The sequence below is a fragment of the Phoxinus phoxinus genome (genome assembly GCF_949152265.1).
Source record: "Phoxinus phoxinus genome assembly, chromosome: 24".
NCBI classification, from domain to species: Eukaryota; Metazoa; Chordata; class Actinopteri; order Cypriniformes; family Leuciscidae; genus Phoxinus; species Phoxinus phoxinus.
The window spans coordinates 25,152,117-25,171,565 of record NC_136899.1 but is presented as its reverse complement, the minus strand read 5'-3'; the positions used below and the strand labels follow the sequence as shown (position 1 = coordinate 25,171,565).

Genomic DNA, 19,449 nt, shown 5'->3' with positions numbered 1-19,449 from the left:
TTAATTTGGCAGTCAAAATCTTCTAAAAATATTTTTTTTATATAATAATACAAAATTAAGTTAAAAAAACTGCTGAAATTGGTTCAAATATGTTTTCTTCATCATGACATCAATGTTAACATCTCAGTTAACTTCTCCCAAAAAAACATTCAATTTGAATTCAGAAATTTAATAAAAAACAGCCTGTCATAGAAAAGTCATATATTGATTCAAGGCTGATTCAAAACTTGAGAAGAAATACGTTTGAATGATAAGCGATTTTTCTTTTTCAATTAATTAAAAAGCTTGGGGTCATGCCACTGATCCCACAACATGATACATTTCAAGACATTATCTGACCAGGATTAATCCACATGAAAAAAGAAATAAAACCAAAAAGAGAAAGGATCCACACACTTGAAAGTGGCAGAATGTCCATGCAAGGTCATTTTTTTGCTTATGCAGAACATGGTTTTAATTGGCTTTAGTGCTGAACACAGTCATGTTCTCGCAGTAAATGAGGCTATTCCTACAGATTCCTTGACACAAGTGCTGACCTCCTGTTTCCTGACATTACTCTTGGCTCTTCTAAATGGCGTAAAGGACACCTATAGAAATAGCCACTGTGACACAGTGAAAAGGTGAAAGTCTTTAACACGGAAGATAAAAACGCATAGACCACAATTCTGCTGTGGTCGACTAATTGGCCTACCGTTTTATTGAGATTATATCCCCCGTCCACCCACTCTCGCTCATGATTTCACGGTGAATCATAAAAAATCTGCTTAAAAACGGACCTCTTAATTGCAGGACAAGGAAAATAGCGAAGGCGTACTTGGCTTATTATACATTAAGCTCTGAGAAGAGGACGGGAACCCAGCAGGCTCGTACAGTAGAGGAGTGCAGAATTTCAAACAGCTAATTTCTAATGATTTGTGAAGGCACAATGGTGTACCTGCTCAGTAAGCTTCTGGGACTGATGTACTAGAAAAGCTCTGCTGGATGTTCTTCAGAGAGCTTTGTCCTGGTGGGAGGGTGTTAGCGACTGACAAATCCTGCTGACATCTCCTCAGCACCTTGTCTAGATCCATTAAGCAGAATGTGGATGAGAGTCGGCATGATGTGAAGAGTTGGGTGGGTTAAAAGTAAGAAAAACTGTTGTCATCTTAGGCCTTGTCCACAGTAATACGTTTAAGTTTGAAAACGCATCTTTTTCTATCCGTTCTGGCCTTGCGTCCACACTGAGATGGCGGATTAATGAACACAAAGCTTTTTGAAAACGCTCTCCAGAATGGATACATTTGAAACTACGTTTCGCGTTGTAGTGTGGACTGTGAAAACGGAGGTATTTAAAAACGATGACGTAAGTTTAGTCATGTGACGCATATTGAACCCATATAGTTTATACCGGTATTGTGCCAGTTATGAGCTGTTCACTTGCACACAGTTGCTAAAATATGTTACTTCGCTCACTCTTCATATCACAGTCCTGCAAAGATAACAGAAAATTCACTCGCATTTGCTGTCCTGCGGTAAATCATGAGAGTAGTTGCGTTTTAGACCACACATATAATGGTGAGAGAGAGAGCGACCTGGACACATCAGTGAATGCTGAGATATTTTGGTGAATAAAATTATCCTGCCAGAAGAATTGATTCTTCGCAGTGTGCTTGATTGACAGGTGATCATACTTCGCCATCCACCATTTTTTCCGACAAAGCAGTCAGGAGAGTTAGTAGAGTAACATGTGAGGATTTGAACTTGAGAAGCGGAGTGTACTGACGTCTTTCCGCGGTTAAAACAACATTCCTTCTGATGTTCATTCATGTTTATTTGATGCTGTAAATGAACTAGAAGGAAGAGATGATCGGTTCACGAGCGGCTTTAACTGAGGCGACACAGCGATCTGTCACACACATTAAAGAGCCACAAAACGCTATTTATTGTTTAAATTTATTTTAAAAAATGACCAAATTTGAAAGGCGAGACTTTGTTTAATATCAAAAGTAACTGAAAAGTAAGCTGGTCTGTGTCTGTCAGTGTGTTGTCAGTGTCTCTCTGCTCCGCGATGTATTTCTCACTGCGTGAGAACATGGTGTGTGTGAGAGCGGCGTAGCTTGTCGGACATAGCGACAGTAACTAAGGGGGGCGGGTCTTTGCGAACGTTCAATTGCGCGATAACTTTTTTCATAAGTATCATCTCAGTGAGCTTTTATAAGGTTTTACGCATGCGCTGTAAGGTGAAATTGGTGTTTTCAGACATTCCAGTGTAGATGAGAAACTTTTGTAAAGCGTTTGAAAACGCTAGCGTGGACGGAGAACGTTTTTAAACGAAAAAGCCGTTTTCAAATGTATCCGTATTAATGTAGACGTAGCCTTAGTTTGGGATGTGGCCCCAATATTGCAAAAAGATTATTACCCATCGAAAAACAACCTCAATTAATTTGTTGTTTTATGCATTTTTAGCATGATCCATTTATGACGATATTCATCCAACAATAAATTTCATAATGCAAGCTAAACAGGACGCAGTTTGGCTCAAACTGGATGACTGAAGCAAAAACAAAAGACTGTTGCTTTACCCAAAAGATCTTTCCTTCCCAAACACATCATGCTTTTGTTTAACCGTTGAAGATTTCCAAACCTCTGCATCATGCTTGCATCCCGAGGACATTTGATTCCGGTCATTTGGGGATAAACATCAAGGCAATCATGCGCCGTCTTTCCCAAACGGTTGGTCCTCATGAAGGAGCTGTTTGTGTTCGTAACTGCCTCTTCTGTTTAATCTGCACGATATTCTCCTTGCAGGGCGCTGATGGCATGGCGGTGGACTGCTGTTGTTTTCTGTCACGCTGCGATCAGACGATCCCTTGCAGGGTCTCTCTTGCTATAACAAATAGTCCCCCCATTGCCTGTTTACTGGGCCCAGAATCAAGCCATTGTGGGATTTAAGTGATTGGCGTAGACAGCAGCGTTGGCCACCCAAATCGGGGCTCGAACAAATAAACTTGAATGAAACGGTTCCTTGATGCTGCGTCCAGAATGAAAGAGGGCAGTGGGGTTTCAGGATGGTTGGTGGAGGGAAGCGGAGTTTGAACAATCACTTATCAGAAAAGTTTCTACTTGTATTTCTTGTAGTGTGGGAAACCTCGAGTTAGGAATAATGCATTATAGGAAAATGAATGAGGTGGTAATGCGGCCATGACGCGAAGGGAAGACAGAGAGCAAGAGAAAGAGAGCAGGCTTTCCATTAATAATAAAACATACATTTGTGGCACAAACTGAAATAGTTTGATATTTGTGTATATTATATTATATGCTTGGTTAATATCGTTGTGGGTTTTGGTTCTTTTGCCGTTTGAAATAACGTAAATAATTTGGTGATGTGATATGGACCTACAGTATAATGCAGTAAAAACATGCCTGGAACTACTTTAGCTGTGTATTTACTAAAAAAATAAGTGCAAACGGTTGTTAACCAATCAGAATAAAGCATTCAACAGCTCCGTAGTATAAAGTCATATTAAATATAGGGTGGAAACCTTAAAATTAAGCAACTCTAAGCTACTAATACAAGTACAATGTAGCTGAGGAAACTCTTTTCTAGTGAAGCTGGTTGAACATGCTGGTCTTGTTGGTTGAGCTAGTTGAGTTTGTCCTATATATGACATTTGCTGGTCACCAGGATGGTTTTTAAGATGGTTGAGGTGTTCATAAGGTCCAAAATGTGACCAACCCAATTTTAAGCACAAAATGAAAGGTCATGCCATAAGACTTCAATTTGTCCAGCTATTCAAGCAAGTTCTCAGTCTCATTGATTTAGCTCATAGTGAGCAAAAGCTTTTGAGAAGAATCAGAGCACTGAGTTTATTTCAAGAGCATCTAAAGAAGGCATATTGAATGCTGGGCTTCACCGACACAGACCTGCGGGAACAAGAAGGTTTCAGTTTCCTCCAGTCATTGAAAAAAAGCATAATGCAACTTTGTGTAATCCGGTAATCCAAAAACATTTTTAAATGAAAGAAATAGGCCAACATGTGGTATTAATCACAACCTCCCATGTATTTAGGAACAAAGTCATCAACAATCACGTTTTCCCAGAAGCAGGGGTTGAGCGAAAGCCAAGTGTTTGTCATGAATGTCCATCCACAGTGACTTGCTGTGGTCAGGGAAATCCAGCAGGTCATCGTTGAGATCTGAGCGTCTTTGATGCCACAGCCTCTCCGCTATGTTTTCCAGAATACATCTTCCAAAAGAACAGTGACCATTTGACATTATATTGCATCACATGTGTTGGCAACATTACCTCAGTCACATTTGATTTGAGTTAGGTTACATGAGAACGGGCTTATACTGTAAACACAGGAACTAGTGAAAGAAATAGCCTCAGCCATTGAAACAACAAAGCAATGCATCTACTCCCAGCCAAAATATATATTTTTAATGGTGGTTTGCTGGTATAGTTGGTCAGAGAGCTGGTATCCCAACCTGACAACCTGGCAAGTGTCCAAAACAACTTTAAAACCAGCTAAACAGATCAACCCAACCACTGTGGCAGTAACCAGACAGTGTAGGCTCGAAACCCACAATATGTTCAATTAATTACCTTTACTGTGACAACTCTTAACATCTTAGCCAAATAGCTGTAAGCAAAAGTTGTTTTTCTTAACAACATTAGCTTTCCAATATTAGCTTGCATGTAGCTCAATCATTAAAGCAGGGCTAGCAATGCTAAGGCCATGAGTTCGAATCCAAGGGAAAGCAACTTGAATTGCCTTGAATGCATTGCATGTCACTTCATACACACGTCTAGCAAATGCATTAATGTAAATGAAAATCAAATTGTTTGAGTACAAATTGTTTGAGCGCCCTATACGCACCCTTGATGTGCACTTGTATTCTCTATATCAGTGTCACTGTTTCTGAACTCCCTGAAACTTGAGTTTCTTCCGGGAACGAACACGTCACAATATTCCTCATTTAAATAATTAATGCGCAGAATAAAGGGGCGGGGCCTGGTTGAGTGAGTTAGTAGTGTGTTAAACTGACGGTTATGGCAAGGGGCGGGGCATTTCCCAAACACACTCGAAGCGCTTGACCAATCACAACACACTGATCCAGCCGACCAATCAGAGCACAGTGTGCTTTTCAGAAGGAGGGGCTTCATAGAGACAGGAAGTAAACAAAACGTTACTGACAGACTGGGAAGAGAGGAGCAGCAACAATGGAGGATATGTGAAAAAATTATGTTTTTTGAACATTCAAGCATGAAAACCTGTTCTAGTAGAGCCCAAAACTTTGTAAAAGGGCATAATATTTTCTTTTTAATAGTATCATCATCTGAGAAAAATACTTACTGCAGAATTTACATGAGGGGAATCCATTAATTGAGTGTATTTTGTTTTGTGATGTTATTGTTTTATAACTAATTGCAGGGAATTAATGTGTTAACTGACAGGCCTAATATGTACACATGTGTGTAACACTCTAGAGGTCAGGTCCCTGAGCAGTGTGTGGCACAGTAATATCACAGCGGAAGGTCACAGGGAGAATCAACAACGAGAGCGGGTCTCTCTCTTCTCGTTGTGCGAGTGTTTCAGGCTCTCGTGGTCAATGTGTAAGTGTGTTATCTCCCATCAGCCCTCCACCTGTTAGCATAACAGCTCTCATTATCCTGTAGTCTTCATCAGCAGATTAATACAGCGGGTGTGCTAATCTGACATCCACAGACACACACCTTAAGAGAAGCCGAGGGAGTCTGAGGAGCCGCTGTTAGTGTGATGCAATTCCCAGCATATCTCTGTCATTCTAGTTCTGCTACTGTGCCATTCACAAGAGAGCCGAGATACTGAGAAAAATATACCTTGAGGAAAAGAAGGTCACAGCTCGGGATTCACGTAGAGATGTGATGAAAGAGTGCAATGTTAAAAGCTCAACTTTTCCTCTCTCGTATCTCTCCATCTATATATAGATTATATTTCTATCCTTCCTAAAAGCTGATTTAGCCAAAAAAAAAAGTCAGCTTTGGCGAGTAAATAAAATTTGGCCAAAATAGACAAACAAGAACACTTTTATTCAACAAGGATGACAGTTAGGACCTTTGTTACACTGGTACACAATATTTCTCTTTCTAATAAATGCTGTAGAACTTTCTATTCATCAAACGATCTTGAAAATATGCATCAAAATTTTCACAAAAATATAAAGCAACAAAAACGTATTTTTTCTTCAAAAAGAGACTTTTTTTCAAAAACATATGTTCAATTTGTATTGTTATGTCTTTGTATTTTTTATTTTTTATTGTAATGTTTCGATAATTGTTTTAAATAAATGCGAGTAAATCAGATTAATCTGAATTTAATCTATTGAATTGCACAATTTATTTTCATAAGCTTAGTTAGTTAGAGTTGATGGTTTTAAAAACTTCATTGAGCAAACAAAATAAAAATGTTTGAAAGAAAATGACAGATTTTAAAATTTTTGAATAAAAAATCACAATAATAAAACGTCAGTTAGAAATATTCATGGCCGGCAAATGTTGTCAATTCTCCAGCCATTAACAGGTGAAGCAAATGTCCATGATTCCTGTGGTGTGTGAATAGATTATCCTCTGAAACCGCATGTCCAGAAGTACTGTAAGTGACGGTCCGCAATTTTCGACACAGTGAGATTTTCTGCTACTGGCTGGACATTTCAATTTAGACAGAGTTTTGCTCACAGCGAACAAGACTGCTATAATTCACTCCACATTAAATAAATCATTGATTACTGCCAAAATCTTGCATATTTTCTGTACTTTTATTAAAATAACCACTCTTTTAAATAACATATCCCAAAATCCTGGCCAAGACACAACAGGAGAAAAGAGAAATGGAGAAAGAAGAAAAAAACACATCTGATTCAGCCCGAGATGTGCATCTGCCACCTGCTGCATTATACCTGTAGTAGAGACTAGCGAGAGGCGGATTCACACTGCCAGTTAGATGGATGTAAAGCTCAGTGTATATGCTACATCTTCACACACTTTCACAGCCAGCAGCTCATCCCACTGAGAGCCCCGCCAATCACTCTGACTGACAGCCACTGCGGCCAATCAATGTGATTGCACTGTCAGATTAAGCTCCGCCCATCACTCTGACTGACAGCCACTGCAGCCAATCAATGTGATGGCACTTTCAGAATAAGCTCCACCCATCACTCTGACTGACAGCCACTGCAGCCAATCAATGTGATTGCAATGTCAGATTAAGCTCCGCCCATCACTCTGACTGACAGCCACTGCGGCCAATCAATGTGATGGCACTGTCAGATTAAGCCACGCCCATCACTCTGACTCACAACCTTTAGTGTTAAGGCTGTTTAATCTCTTTATATGAGAACAGATATTACACAAAGATAAAATATTACAAGCTAGCTTCAAGATTCATTAATTTGCAACTTAATGTTTTGGTGGTGGACAAAACATCAGAGGAAGCACATGAAAAAAGGAGTTTAACTTTGAAGTAGTTAAGTTTAAATGCTAATGCAGCTGCAAAGACAAGCAACATTAGCTTTTCTGCTAATTAGTTTTATGTTTAAGGAATAAAAGAAGTCTAAAGATAATTAGCACTCTGATATACGAGTTTCCAAAGCATTTTCCCCCATGTCTGCGTCTCTCTCCGATGAATCAATTTTGTTGTTATATTCTGCATAGTTGGATAAAAGTGTATGCATAATGATTAAAGATACATTACATGTAAGTAAATTAGCAGTTACAAAACACACAGTTGCAATTGCTAGCCAATCACAAACCGAATTGCTAAGTAAATTACAATATATATCACTAGTTAAATGGTATCTGCATCACAAGCTTCTAGCTAATTATCAACCAAATCAAAAGCTTAATCGCTGACCAAATTATTACATAAATCAAAAGCTAAATTAATAGTGAAATATTATCTAAATCGCAAGGCTTATTGCTAAATGAATCGCTAGCTGAATCACAAGAGTTACTGCTAGGTGAACGCTAACCAAATCACAAGCTTAATCACAGCCAAATCACTAGCCAAATCAAGCTAAATTAAAAGTGAAATATGATTTAAATCGCAAGCCTTATTGCTAATCATTAACCAAATCACAAGCTAACATTCACAGCTTTATTGCTTAACTAAACAACAACCAAATTACAAGCTTACCAGGCTAACCAATTTGCTCAGTAAAGCACAAGCTAAATTGCTAGTCAAACTGCTGGCTGAATCACAGGCCTTATTACCAAACCTCAAGCTTAATCGCTAGCCAAATCGTTAGCCGACGCACAAACAGACTTCACAGAAGAGTTGCTGAATGTCACAAATGATGACTTCAAAATTACCATCATCACAATGTTGAGGTGGTAATAGCCTACATTATGTAGCCTACCTATTATTATATATTATCATATACATGTGTTAATCCAACATGGCTTATTAACTTATCCTACAGGCAATATACAGACTTCGTTCTCTTTTTTCTACCTGTTCAAAGGTGCCGAAGATGATTTCCAGTCCTCTGTCTAAATGTCTACACTCTGAAATGTTCTGCCACTGTGATTACCTGAAGTGCACAAGGCATTCGCGGCGGTAATGACTGTCATTCAGAGGCAGATTCATTCAGAATATACTCAATATGTCTCTGTATGGGCAGAATATAGTGAGTCTCCAGGAGTCACAGAAACGCCGTTTTACCTGAAGGACTATTAATGGACTCGCATACCCCGTTTTTTTTTTTGGGTACGAGCATTAGCCACAGTGCCTATTTCCGCTGTTTAATGGGGCTAACCTTTCCCGTCACACACTTAGAGGCACTTCTCTCTCCAAATCAACAGTTGTGAAGGGCAAATTCAAATTGGTACAGCGCATTCCCTTAAATGATTGGAAAAAAGTCCCTCTGTGTGTCATTTTAACTGTGTTTAACTTGTTAAAGTAACACTAAGTGCAACTTGAACATAAAAGACGACAGGAATCCAACATCTACAGCACGGCTGCGAGACAGAAAAGGTGCAATTTCACACCTCACCTCTAGGAAGAAGGAATATCTCACAGAAAAGATGGAAAGAAGAGGCCAAAATCTGTGACATTATTTGCAACCTGAACAGCAGAGAATGACGTAAAATAATTCGTATTTGGTTTGAAAAACAATTAAAATCTGATTTTCGGAAATGCATTTCAGTCTCAAAGGTCAGATCCCATTTCAAATCGTTTTTTTTTTTTGTTTTTGTTTTTTTGTCGTTCAGGATGTGATTTGTCTGAAATGTCAAACACCGTGCACTACAGTGGTGAATTATGCTCCATGCTCAACATTTCTTTGGACACTGCTTTTTTACATATTTCTTTTATTGGTTTTATCATTATTATCATGTTCCTTGTCTTTATTTATGCCTGCCAGTATGTGGATGGATGGGGATGATGGGTGGGTGGATGGATGGATGGATGGATGGATGGATGGATGGATGGATGGATGGATGGGTGGATGGATGGATGGGTGGATGGATGGATGGGTGGATGGATGGATGGGTGGATGGGTGGATGGATGGATGGATGGATGGATGGATGGATGGATGGGTGGATGGATGGATGGGTGGATGGATGGATGGATGGATGGGTGGATGGATGGATGGATGGGTGGATGGATGGATGGATGGGTGGATGGATGGGTGGATGGAGGGATGGATGGGTGGATGGGTGGATGGATGGATGGGTGGATGGATGGGTGGATGGGTGGATGGATGGATGGATGGATGGGTGGATGGATGGATGGATGGGTGGATGGATGGGTGGATGGAGGGATGGATGGGTGGATGGATGGGTGGATGGATGGGTGGATGGATGGAGGGATGGATGGATGGGTGGATGGATGGGTGGATGGGTGGATGGATGGATGGATGGGTGGATGGATGGAGGGATGGATGGATGGGTGGGTGGATGGGTGGGTGGGTGGATGGAGGGATGGATGGATGGATGGGTGGATGGGTGGGTGGATGGGTGGGTGGATGGAGGGATGGATGGATGGATGGGTGGATGGGTGGATGGATGGATGGATGGATGATGGATGGGTGGGTGGATGGGTGGGTGGATGGATGGATGGGTGGGTGGGTGGATGGAGGGATGGATGGATGGGTGGGTGGATGGGTGGGTGGATGGAGGGATGGATGGATGGATGGGTGGATGGATGGATGATGGATGGATGGGTGGATGGATGGATGGGTGGATGGATGGATGGATGGATGGATGGATGGATGGATGGATGGGTGGATGGGTGGATGGATGGATGGATGGGTGGATGGATGGATGGATGGATGGATGGATGGATGGATGGATGGATGGATGGATGGATGGATGATGGATGGATGGATAGATGGATAGAATTTGGCATTCAAGTGTTGATAAAAAAAATATTTAAAAAGGTTTTCTTTTGTAGAAAGCAGAGGATTTGTTCTTTCGGTTAAAATATTCAATATTCAGATATTCGTATACAACAAAATATGAAAGTTTTGTGAAAATGTGAAATGATGCCGGCAGGTAAAGAGTTAAACAACATTTTGCAACATGTTGATTTTGTTTGTTTGTTTGTTCATACGTACATTAATTCAGATTAATTACACCGTTTGTTTGTTTATTTATTTATGTTTGTTTGTTTGTGTTTGTTAGTTAGTTGCAGGACTGTTTATAATGAAATGGTGACAGGTAAAAATAAAGACAAAAACAAGAAACAAATTAACTAAACGAACATTGAAACCACAACTCAACCTGTGATTAATACTTTCCTTTATCCAGTCATATAAAAAGTGTTCCCTGAAATGTGTCAACTATCAATTTGTACTTATGGCACTATATTCCTGTGAGTTTTATTCTCCCATTTCATTCTGTTTTCAAGCTTTAAAGTTTCATTCCTCATCCCGACCTGTCATAACATCCACGCGAGACGACATTATCTCGCTAACCTTGTAGCTCAAAGCCGCCATGTCTGCTCCTTCCTGAGTGACAGCAAATATGTGTGAAATGAGTTGTGTCTCCTGAAGACTATTTCCCTGACAGTGATGCAGCACGCGGTGTCAGGCATGTCTTCACCCGGGTCCTTTAGAAGATGACCTCTGACAAACACATACATCAAGGTCCAACCTCTCGTCCTACAGCGCAGAAGTTACGGCACAGACCTTCTGTCGTTCAGAAACGTCAGTAATGGGCCATTTAATGTGTCATCTGTTATTGTTGCAGTTTTCATGTTTTCACAAACACAAATAACATGTCATGCAAGTGACTGACAAGTGGCGAAACAATTCTCAGGTGCATGTGGCGAGAAAACTCAAGTTTATGAGATATATGACAACGTGTCAGGCCTACAACAGCTGAAGGGTGCCATCATCCCCGAGCTAAACTTTCTCAAACTTTGCCTTTTTACTTTCCTGCGGAGAAGATGTAGAGCTAAACTCTCTGAAGTGCTGCTTTTAGAGAAGTTTCAGAGTTTCTCCGCACAGGAGAGGGGGAAGATTCACTCGCATGCTTTTAGAGAAAAAGTGTCAATGCATACATTTGTGCAAACCAACGAGGAAAGAATGAGAAGTGGAAAACAGAGAGACAAGGCGAAAGACAATTCTGAGATCAGATTTTCTTTACATATATATATAGGTGCTGGGCAACAATTAATTGCATCCAAAATAAAAATGTATGTTTATATATGTGTGTGTACTGTGTATATATTTAAATACACACATTTAAATCTATATTTAAAACCATTTTATTTTAAATGTATGCATGCATATGTGTGTACAGTACACAGTACACACACATATGCATGCATATATTTTAAATAAAATGGTTTATATATATATATATTATTTTATTTTTATATACTGTATAATATAAATTATGTATAAACATATATATGAAGTATATACGTACATGCACATATTTCTTAAATATATACATGCATATGTGTGTATTTATATATACCAAATAATTATACACAGTACACACACATTTATTTGCACTAATATATAACGTTACATAGCATTAGTGATAATAATAAAATATATTATTATTCTATCGACCACTATACACCCCCCCACCCTAATTGCCCATCCTGTTTACTATCCCGATTATCAATTAAAATTACAACAACAAAAAAGCCAAAAAACGAGAGAAGGCTTTGAAAGTGTGAGCGGCCATTAGACGCACACACTGTAACTCTGATGAGGAGAACGAGACGTCATTGACTGACTCATTATCACACTGCAATGAGAAACACACACAGAAGACAAGCTCAGAACTAGAAGATGAGAGAAAACAAGAAGTGGAAGAAAAGCAGGGGATGAGGAGGAGGAAGATCAGGGTTTGCGTCAGGTACTAAAGAGCTTATTGTTCAAGACTGAGTAGTCGATTGTGAAATGACAAGCATGACGGTGAAAGGATTGGTCTGTCGATTCCAATTGTCTGGCAGGACTAGAAATGGAGCGGAGTTTGAGGAAAATCAGGAATGACTTGAAAGAGTCATGCTGGATGAGACAGAGGCTTGAAAATGACATTAACCCCCATTTACAAAACCACAGGAGCATGCTGGGACGGGCCGGGCTGAGCCTGTGTGTGTCCAGGTGTTGGACACATTCATCTGTGTATTTAAACCGTATATGTCCGGTGGAAACAGAAGGTCAAGAGTCAAGACATATAAAAACAGTGTGTGTGTGTGTGTGTGTGTTTATTTTGAATAGCTTTATTTAGAACCATTCACATAAAGGGCTTTCACACCAGAGGAACGTTATCATAGTTCCTATAACTAAAGGCAGAAATACTCACTTTTTAATGCGTTCGCAGTCGCACCGAATGAATCGAGACCGATTGTAGCTATAGGCAGGGCCGGATTAAGAGTTCAGAGGCCCCTGGGCACAATGACTTGTAGGACCCCCCCCCCCCCCCCCCCCCCCCCCCAGCATGGAAGAAAGTCATTAAATTATATGAAATATGAAAATAAAACACAACATAGACTTCACTGTATAAATTGTACATTGATTCTTATTAAAGCTATATTAAAGTTCTCAGTCAAGAGTGAGGGATTTACTCTTTGTATTTTGTTGTTTTATTAACAGGGACATTTTTAATTGTCATCATTTAGCCTACTCTCTCAAGCCGTTTCAAACCCAAATAAGTCTCCCTCTTCTGTTGAAAATAAAAGTTATTTGGAGGAATGTGGGTAACCAAACAGTTGATGTACCCCAGTGACTTCCATAATAGTTTTTTTTCCTACTATGGTAGTCAATGGGGACCAGCAACCGCCCGGTTAGCCACACTCCTCAAAATATCTTCTTTTGTGTTCAGCACAAGAAAGAAATTAATACAGGTATGGAACAACATTAAAGTGAGTGAGTAAATAATGACATCATTTTTATTTTTGGGTAACTATCCCTTTAAGGACAAGCGGCTGCATGTTTACTATTAGGGCTACTGTCACTTTAAGATCTGCCCGCGACGAGTCTAATATACACGCATTTGACAAGCAGATTTGTTTCTTATTTTTTTCTACTATTCTTTCACTTTAGACATAACCAACTTTGTTTATGTAAACCTTGTGTGTATTTGACAGTATTAGCGCAATAAGACTCGAAAGATAACTTAGACAGGCTACATGTGTAGCCTTTTAGTCTACATGTGCGCGTCGGGGTGTAACGTTATTGCGCTCAGAAAAGCGCCCATTAGAACAGCGCATCAGCGGAGAATGACATGTTTAACCGGCAAGGCTTTAAAGCACATGCAAATAATTCATTTTTATAAACTACAGTGTCCCGTTTCTCTGTATTTCATGTGGATATACGTCGCGCTGTACAGTATGTTGAGACGGAGGCGCCAGAACTGCAAACTGATAGAATGCACGATCCTACGATATTTCTTCAAAAGCAGATCGTGGAGACATTTTAATCATAATATTTGACATAATATTTGACGGTGCCCAGGGCCCCTTAGATGTCCTGGGCCCCTGGGCAATTGCCCAATTGCCCTAATGGTTAATCCGGCCCTGGCTATAGGGACGCCTAAATTAGACTGCATAGTAGTGTCTAACCATAGACTGTGTGAAAGAATATGGTTGTAGTGTTTTTGAAGCCCAAAATGGGCGGAGCCAGCCCTCGCCATCTTGGCCGCGCGTCACTCCCCGATAACTGAAAACGGGCAGCGAGGCGGATTAGCTGAGGTGACGCTAACAAACAGCAGACAAACGGCTAGTAGTGACATCACCGGCAATCCACCTGCCACTCAAGTGGCCACGCCCTTAATAATGCACAACATTAAGGATGAATATAATTTAAACGGACGAGTTATAAAAAAATTTACCCCCCACACAGTCGTCATGAAGGGCAAAATTAGCAATATAGACCAAAACCACTTTTTGTACCAGGCTGTAAACATGTTATTTTCTGCTGTGAAATTGGGTAGATTAACATGGGATTGACTCTCTTTTGGAGCCGGTCTCTAGAGGCCAGTCGATGAACTGCATACAAACTACCAATGATGTAAGTTTAAGTTGATTGGCTGAACGCATGCCATGCAAAACACTGGCACTGGCCATTTTTAAAAAGCATTGCAAACACACAGTTTACATATACTTACTCCACGAACATGGAAAATTGTGATAGATGGACTGAAGGCAGTTCTCAACCAATCACGGTTCGCCTAAATGTCGTCAGTTATGCCGGATTATGTCACTTCAGAGTTCCTACATGTGGTGCAAATGCAACCAGGAAAATGACTCTAGGGGAACATGAGTTCTTGGGAACGGCACTGGTGGATAGTCCCTATAACTGAGATCCTATAACTACACATGTGAAAGCCCCTTTAGACAGGGAAAGATCTCCGAATGACATGCAAATTGACCCATTTCCTTTTAATGACATTCCGGATATACTATATGTGGAAACCAGAAATTACAGGTAAGCAAGGACATCTGGACTGATGAAAACAATTACGTCTTGAATCCAGAATAATTCTTAAAGTCAGCCTTCGGTTCTTCGGTTCGAGAAAGCTCTGGCCATGTTGTGTGCAATGATACACCCGGGCCGTCTGTGGATAAGACTAACATTATGAGTGTTTTTATCAGCTTACCCATCAATCTCCCCATCATGATGTGTCGTGGAGTGTGTTTGTCATCCTGGCTCTCTCCGGGATACAGCGACTGAGAGATCCGCCGCTCATGTTCATCTCGTGGAGAGTTCAGAGACACAGTCGGGCTACTCGGAGACTCCTGGAGAGAAAGAGCGGAAATATATATACAAATATACTGGCTTTTTAATATTTCAGATGCTTTATTTGTCTCGTCCCTTTAGAAAATGGTTGTTATTGCTTTAGGCACAATTGTCAGAAAATGTAGTCAGATGCAAGCCTAAAATGTAAACAAAACGTAAAATTAAATTGAATAAAACTGTTTTTCTTGCTTTATGCGCAGTTGTCACACAATTGTCAAATGCAAGCATAGAATGTAAAAAAAAAAGAAAAAAAAAAGTACAATTTGATATAAAACAGTTTGTTTTGCTTTAAGTAAACTGTCACAAAATTGTCACAAAATTGTCATATGCAAGCCTAAAATTTTAAGAAAACAAAACAAACTACATTGAACACAAAACACAATTGTCACATTTTGTCAGATGCATGCCTCAAACAATACAAACAAAACAAAACAAAATTCAAAACAAAACTAAAAAAAGTTAAAATATTTGTTTTCTTGATTTAAGTGCAATTGTTCCAAAATGTTGTCAGATGCTCATCTAAAACAATGCCAACAAACAAAACACAAAACAAATCTAAAAACAAAACAAAACTTAAAACAATAAAAAAATGCTCGTCTAAAACAATGCAAAACAAAACAATAAAACAAAACAAAACGCAAAACAAAAAGTCAGATGCATGGCTTTTGTGAGCAAAACAAAACTCAAAAACTCAGATAAAGTTGTAATCTGAAGCCAGACGTCTGTTGTCCAGCACAGGTCAGTCTCCAGCACTAATAGAGCGGTCACTGCGCTGATGATCAGGCTGTCGGGACTGAGGTCTGATCTCAGGTCCTCTATTACCCCTTTTCCACCAAGGCAGAGCTGGTGCTGGTTCGGAGCCAGAGCCTAGTTTAAAATCGGTTCTTTGTTTTTCGACCACCAAAGCACCCGCTCCGAACCAGTAAAAGTGGTTCTTAAGTAGCACCAAAACATTGCTGGGCTAGAGTAAGAACCGCTTGCGTCAGGGGCGGGGTTACCGTGACCAACAAGACGAAAAGAAACTTGTGACCGCCATTTTTTAAATAGCTGCTAATCGAGCTAATAGCTGCTCGATTGTAATCTCCGTCTATGCAAGTTACGGCGAGCTGCACGAACGCGTTGGATTCACCGTGTTTGGATGCCGATGTAGTTTCGCAAAGCCATGAGCATCAATAGTAACGCAACGAACGCCATTGTTGATGTAAGACTTGTTCGAGATGCATCGGAGCGGCGTGGACCGATCAGAGCTCCGGGAGTGTTTGGAGAGCATACGACTCCTTGTGCTTTTGGATCGCTTTCGCAGTGCTTTAATGTCACGCGGCGATCGGTCTGCGTGAAGCCGAACCATCTCGAACAAGCCTGGTGTGTTTTTGTTTTGCACTGCCGCGCTAGCGTTGCTGGGCAACATGAGATGTATACACAGTGACGTTAGAGCTGGCTCTGTTTTGGCTCTCTAGCCTGTGGAAAGGCAAACCGGTTCTTAGAAGAACCGTCAGTAGAACCAACTCCGAACCGGCTCTAGCTCTAGCTCTGAACCAGCACCTGATTCTTGTTGGTGGAAAAGGGGTATATGAGCTATCATGTTCTTACAATGTGATACACTTTCCCCACGGGCCGGCACTGATCGGGAGAAGGTCTCACTTCCTCCTACAGGAACTTCTCCTGATTCTTATCCATAATCCTCAGCACCTGCGCTCCTGTCTACTAGGAGGACCAAGATCCACATGTCAGTGTTTTTAGACACAGCTCTCTGGATCTGGAGACAAACCTCAAGGGAACTATGAGAAGGCTTTTTTGAATGCATCATTGCATACCCTACAACATACCCTACGCCCTGCATCTCTTTCTGTAGGCCGGAATACAAAGGGATCTGACAGTCGTTAGCTGGAGAACACATCTAGATCCATCAAAGACGAGCAAGACTGGACTGCAGGATGACCATCACACGGGACACATCTCGCCCAGCCCGGTCAGACGTTTGTGGGAAAACAACAGCTGTGTAATATAGACGAGACGTTTAATGAAGTCTGGAGATGCTGACTTGATAAAACCGCACGTTTACTGACGCAGAGAAGAGCCACTATAAACCGCTCAACTCTTCTCAACACGCTTTACTTCACAAAACCAGGATTTGTTTTATGACCTTTGTTGAAATCTGACGGTCGTGACGGAATGAGAGGGAGATAAAAACAGGAAGGGTTTTTATAAAGGAACGTGTTTGGTAAAGTTCTGGATGAACTGATGTGCTTGTGGGAGACACAGATCTTCTACGGCCCAGAGTTTGGGAGAGGAGTTATTATGAACTCGTTTATTCTGCCCTCTCTACTCGTGATCTCGTAATCTCCCCTAATCTAGTGTTTCTCAAACAGGATTAGCCATGTGGATTAAACACTCCTTTACAGTCCGTCTTCCTCAGAGGCTGGCTTCGCCTGTCCATCCATCCATCCATCCATCCGTCCATCCATCCGTCCATCCATCCATCCATCCATCCATCCATCCATCCATCCATCCATTTATCTATCTATCTATCCATCCATCCATCCATCCATCCATCCATCCATCCATCCATCATCCATCATCCATCCATCTATCTATCTATCTATCTATCTATCTATCTATCTATCTATCTATCTATCTATCTATCTATCTATCTATCTATCTATCCATCCATCCATCCATCCATCCATCCATCCATCCATCCATCCATCCATCCATCCATCCATCCATCCATCCATCCATCCATCCATCATCCATCCATCCATCCATCCATCCATCCATCCATCCATCCATCCATCCATCTATCTATCTATCTATCTATCTATCTATCTATCTATCTATCTATCTATCTATCTATCTATCTATTTTACCCATCCATCCATCCATCCATCCAATTAATTACAGTTAATTTTAATTATGTATACTCAAACTCAAACTGCAATTTAGAGTAAAATTCCTCAATCGAAATTGTATTTAATTGAAGACATTCTCAATGTATTTATGAATGGCACAAACCCACTCATAATACCTTAGTATTGGCCGAGCAACTTTTGTATTACACAGGCAAACAAAAACAAATCTAGTTATGAATAATGCAACAACTTAACATTGGTCTTTTTCAAATTGTTGCCCTAGTCGTGATAAAATCACTGTAACTCACATCCACATATTGACATTTTACATTAGAACATGTTTGAGAAAATCCTTCCTGACCTTGGATGAGAGAGAAGATCTCCTTGCCTATATATCAGCATCATACAGTAACTCTAATCCTGTCTATCACACACACACACACACACACACACACACACACACACACACACACACACACACACACACACACACACACACACACACACACACACACACAGGCTCCGCTGCCCTGATGCTGTTTATGAAGTGTTAATCCCACATCCCCTCTCTCTCCTCTCGGTCTTACACACACACACACACACACACACACACACACACACACACACACACACACACACACACACACACACACACACACACACACACACACACACACACACACACACACACACACACACACACACACACACACATCTCTCAGAGACCCGGACAGCCTCATTAGCCTTCTCTATCGCATCTCTACAATCCCATTCATTTACACAGAGGAGATGAGGCAGATCTGTTGTCCTCTCCCACATATTTTCAGTCTATTTTTCCAGGGGATTATGACGGCTCCGAGCGCCCGAGGCTGTGCAGCTGTGGGTCGAACTGCTCAAATGTGCGCGGTGAATACTGCGCTTTAGAGCCGGTGACAGTTCATTATGTGTCCCCGTAATGGCTGAATTAATTCTCTCTCCGGTGAGAGTAAGGCCACTGAACGGTACAACTGCTTAAGTTAAAGGAGCCACATCTGAAATCCACTTATAATACAGTATTAGTCAAGCTTTCTTGGACACAAAACAATTCCCTGACCATTTTGACCCTCAGCATTAAAAAGGCTACTGTACTTTTTGGGACTTCTCTATGTACGGTAAATGCCCTGTATTGTGATTGGTTAACCTTAGTGTACTGACGTACTTCACCTATGGGGTGGGACGGGGGTTTTCTTCACACTGGACATGTGTTGATATATAAATATGGGCAGTATGAGTATGTATGAGTTCTTGTCTCATTTTGAACATAAATATCACACACGCGCTGTTTTTGTTTTCCGAAGAGCAGAAGTGAAAATATGATATTGATTTACACAACAACAAAAA

General features: G+C 40.6%; 1 protein-coding gene across 1 annotated transcript in view; it reads right to left on the bottom strand.

The window, feature by feature from the left end:
* The window catches only part of LOC306993027 (partitioning defective 3 homolog), a gene marked incomplete at its 5' end in the record, with an annotated part of 169,959 nt that overhangs the window by 21,336 nt on the left and 129,174 nt on the right, over positions 1-19,449 (bottom strand). The window contains one exon of the mRNA XM_079602458.1: positions 14,945-15,219. Coding sequence (XP_079458584.1) covers positions 14,945-15,219 — 275 coding nt within the window. The remainder of the gene's footprint in view (positions 1-14,944; positions 15,220-19,449) is intronic.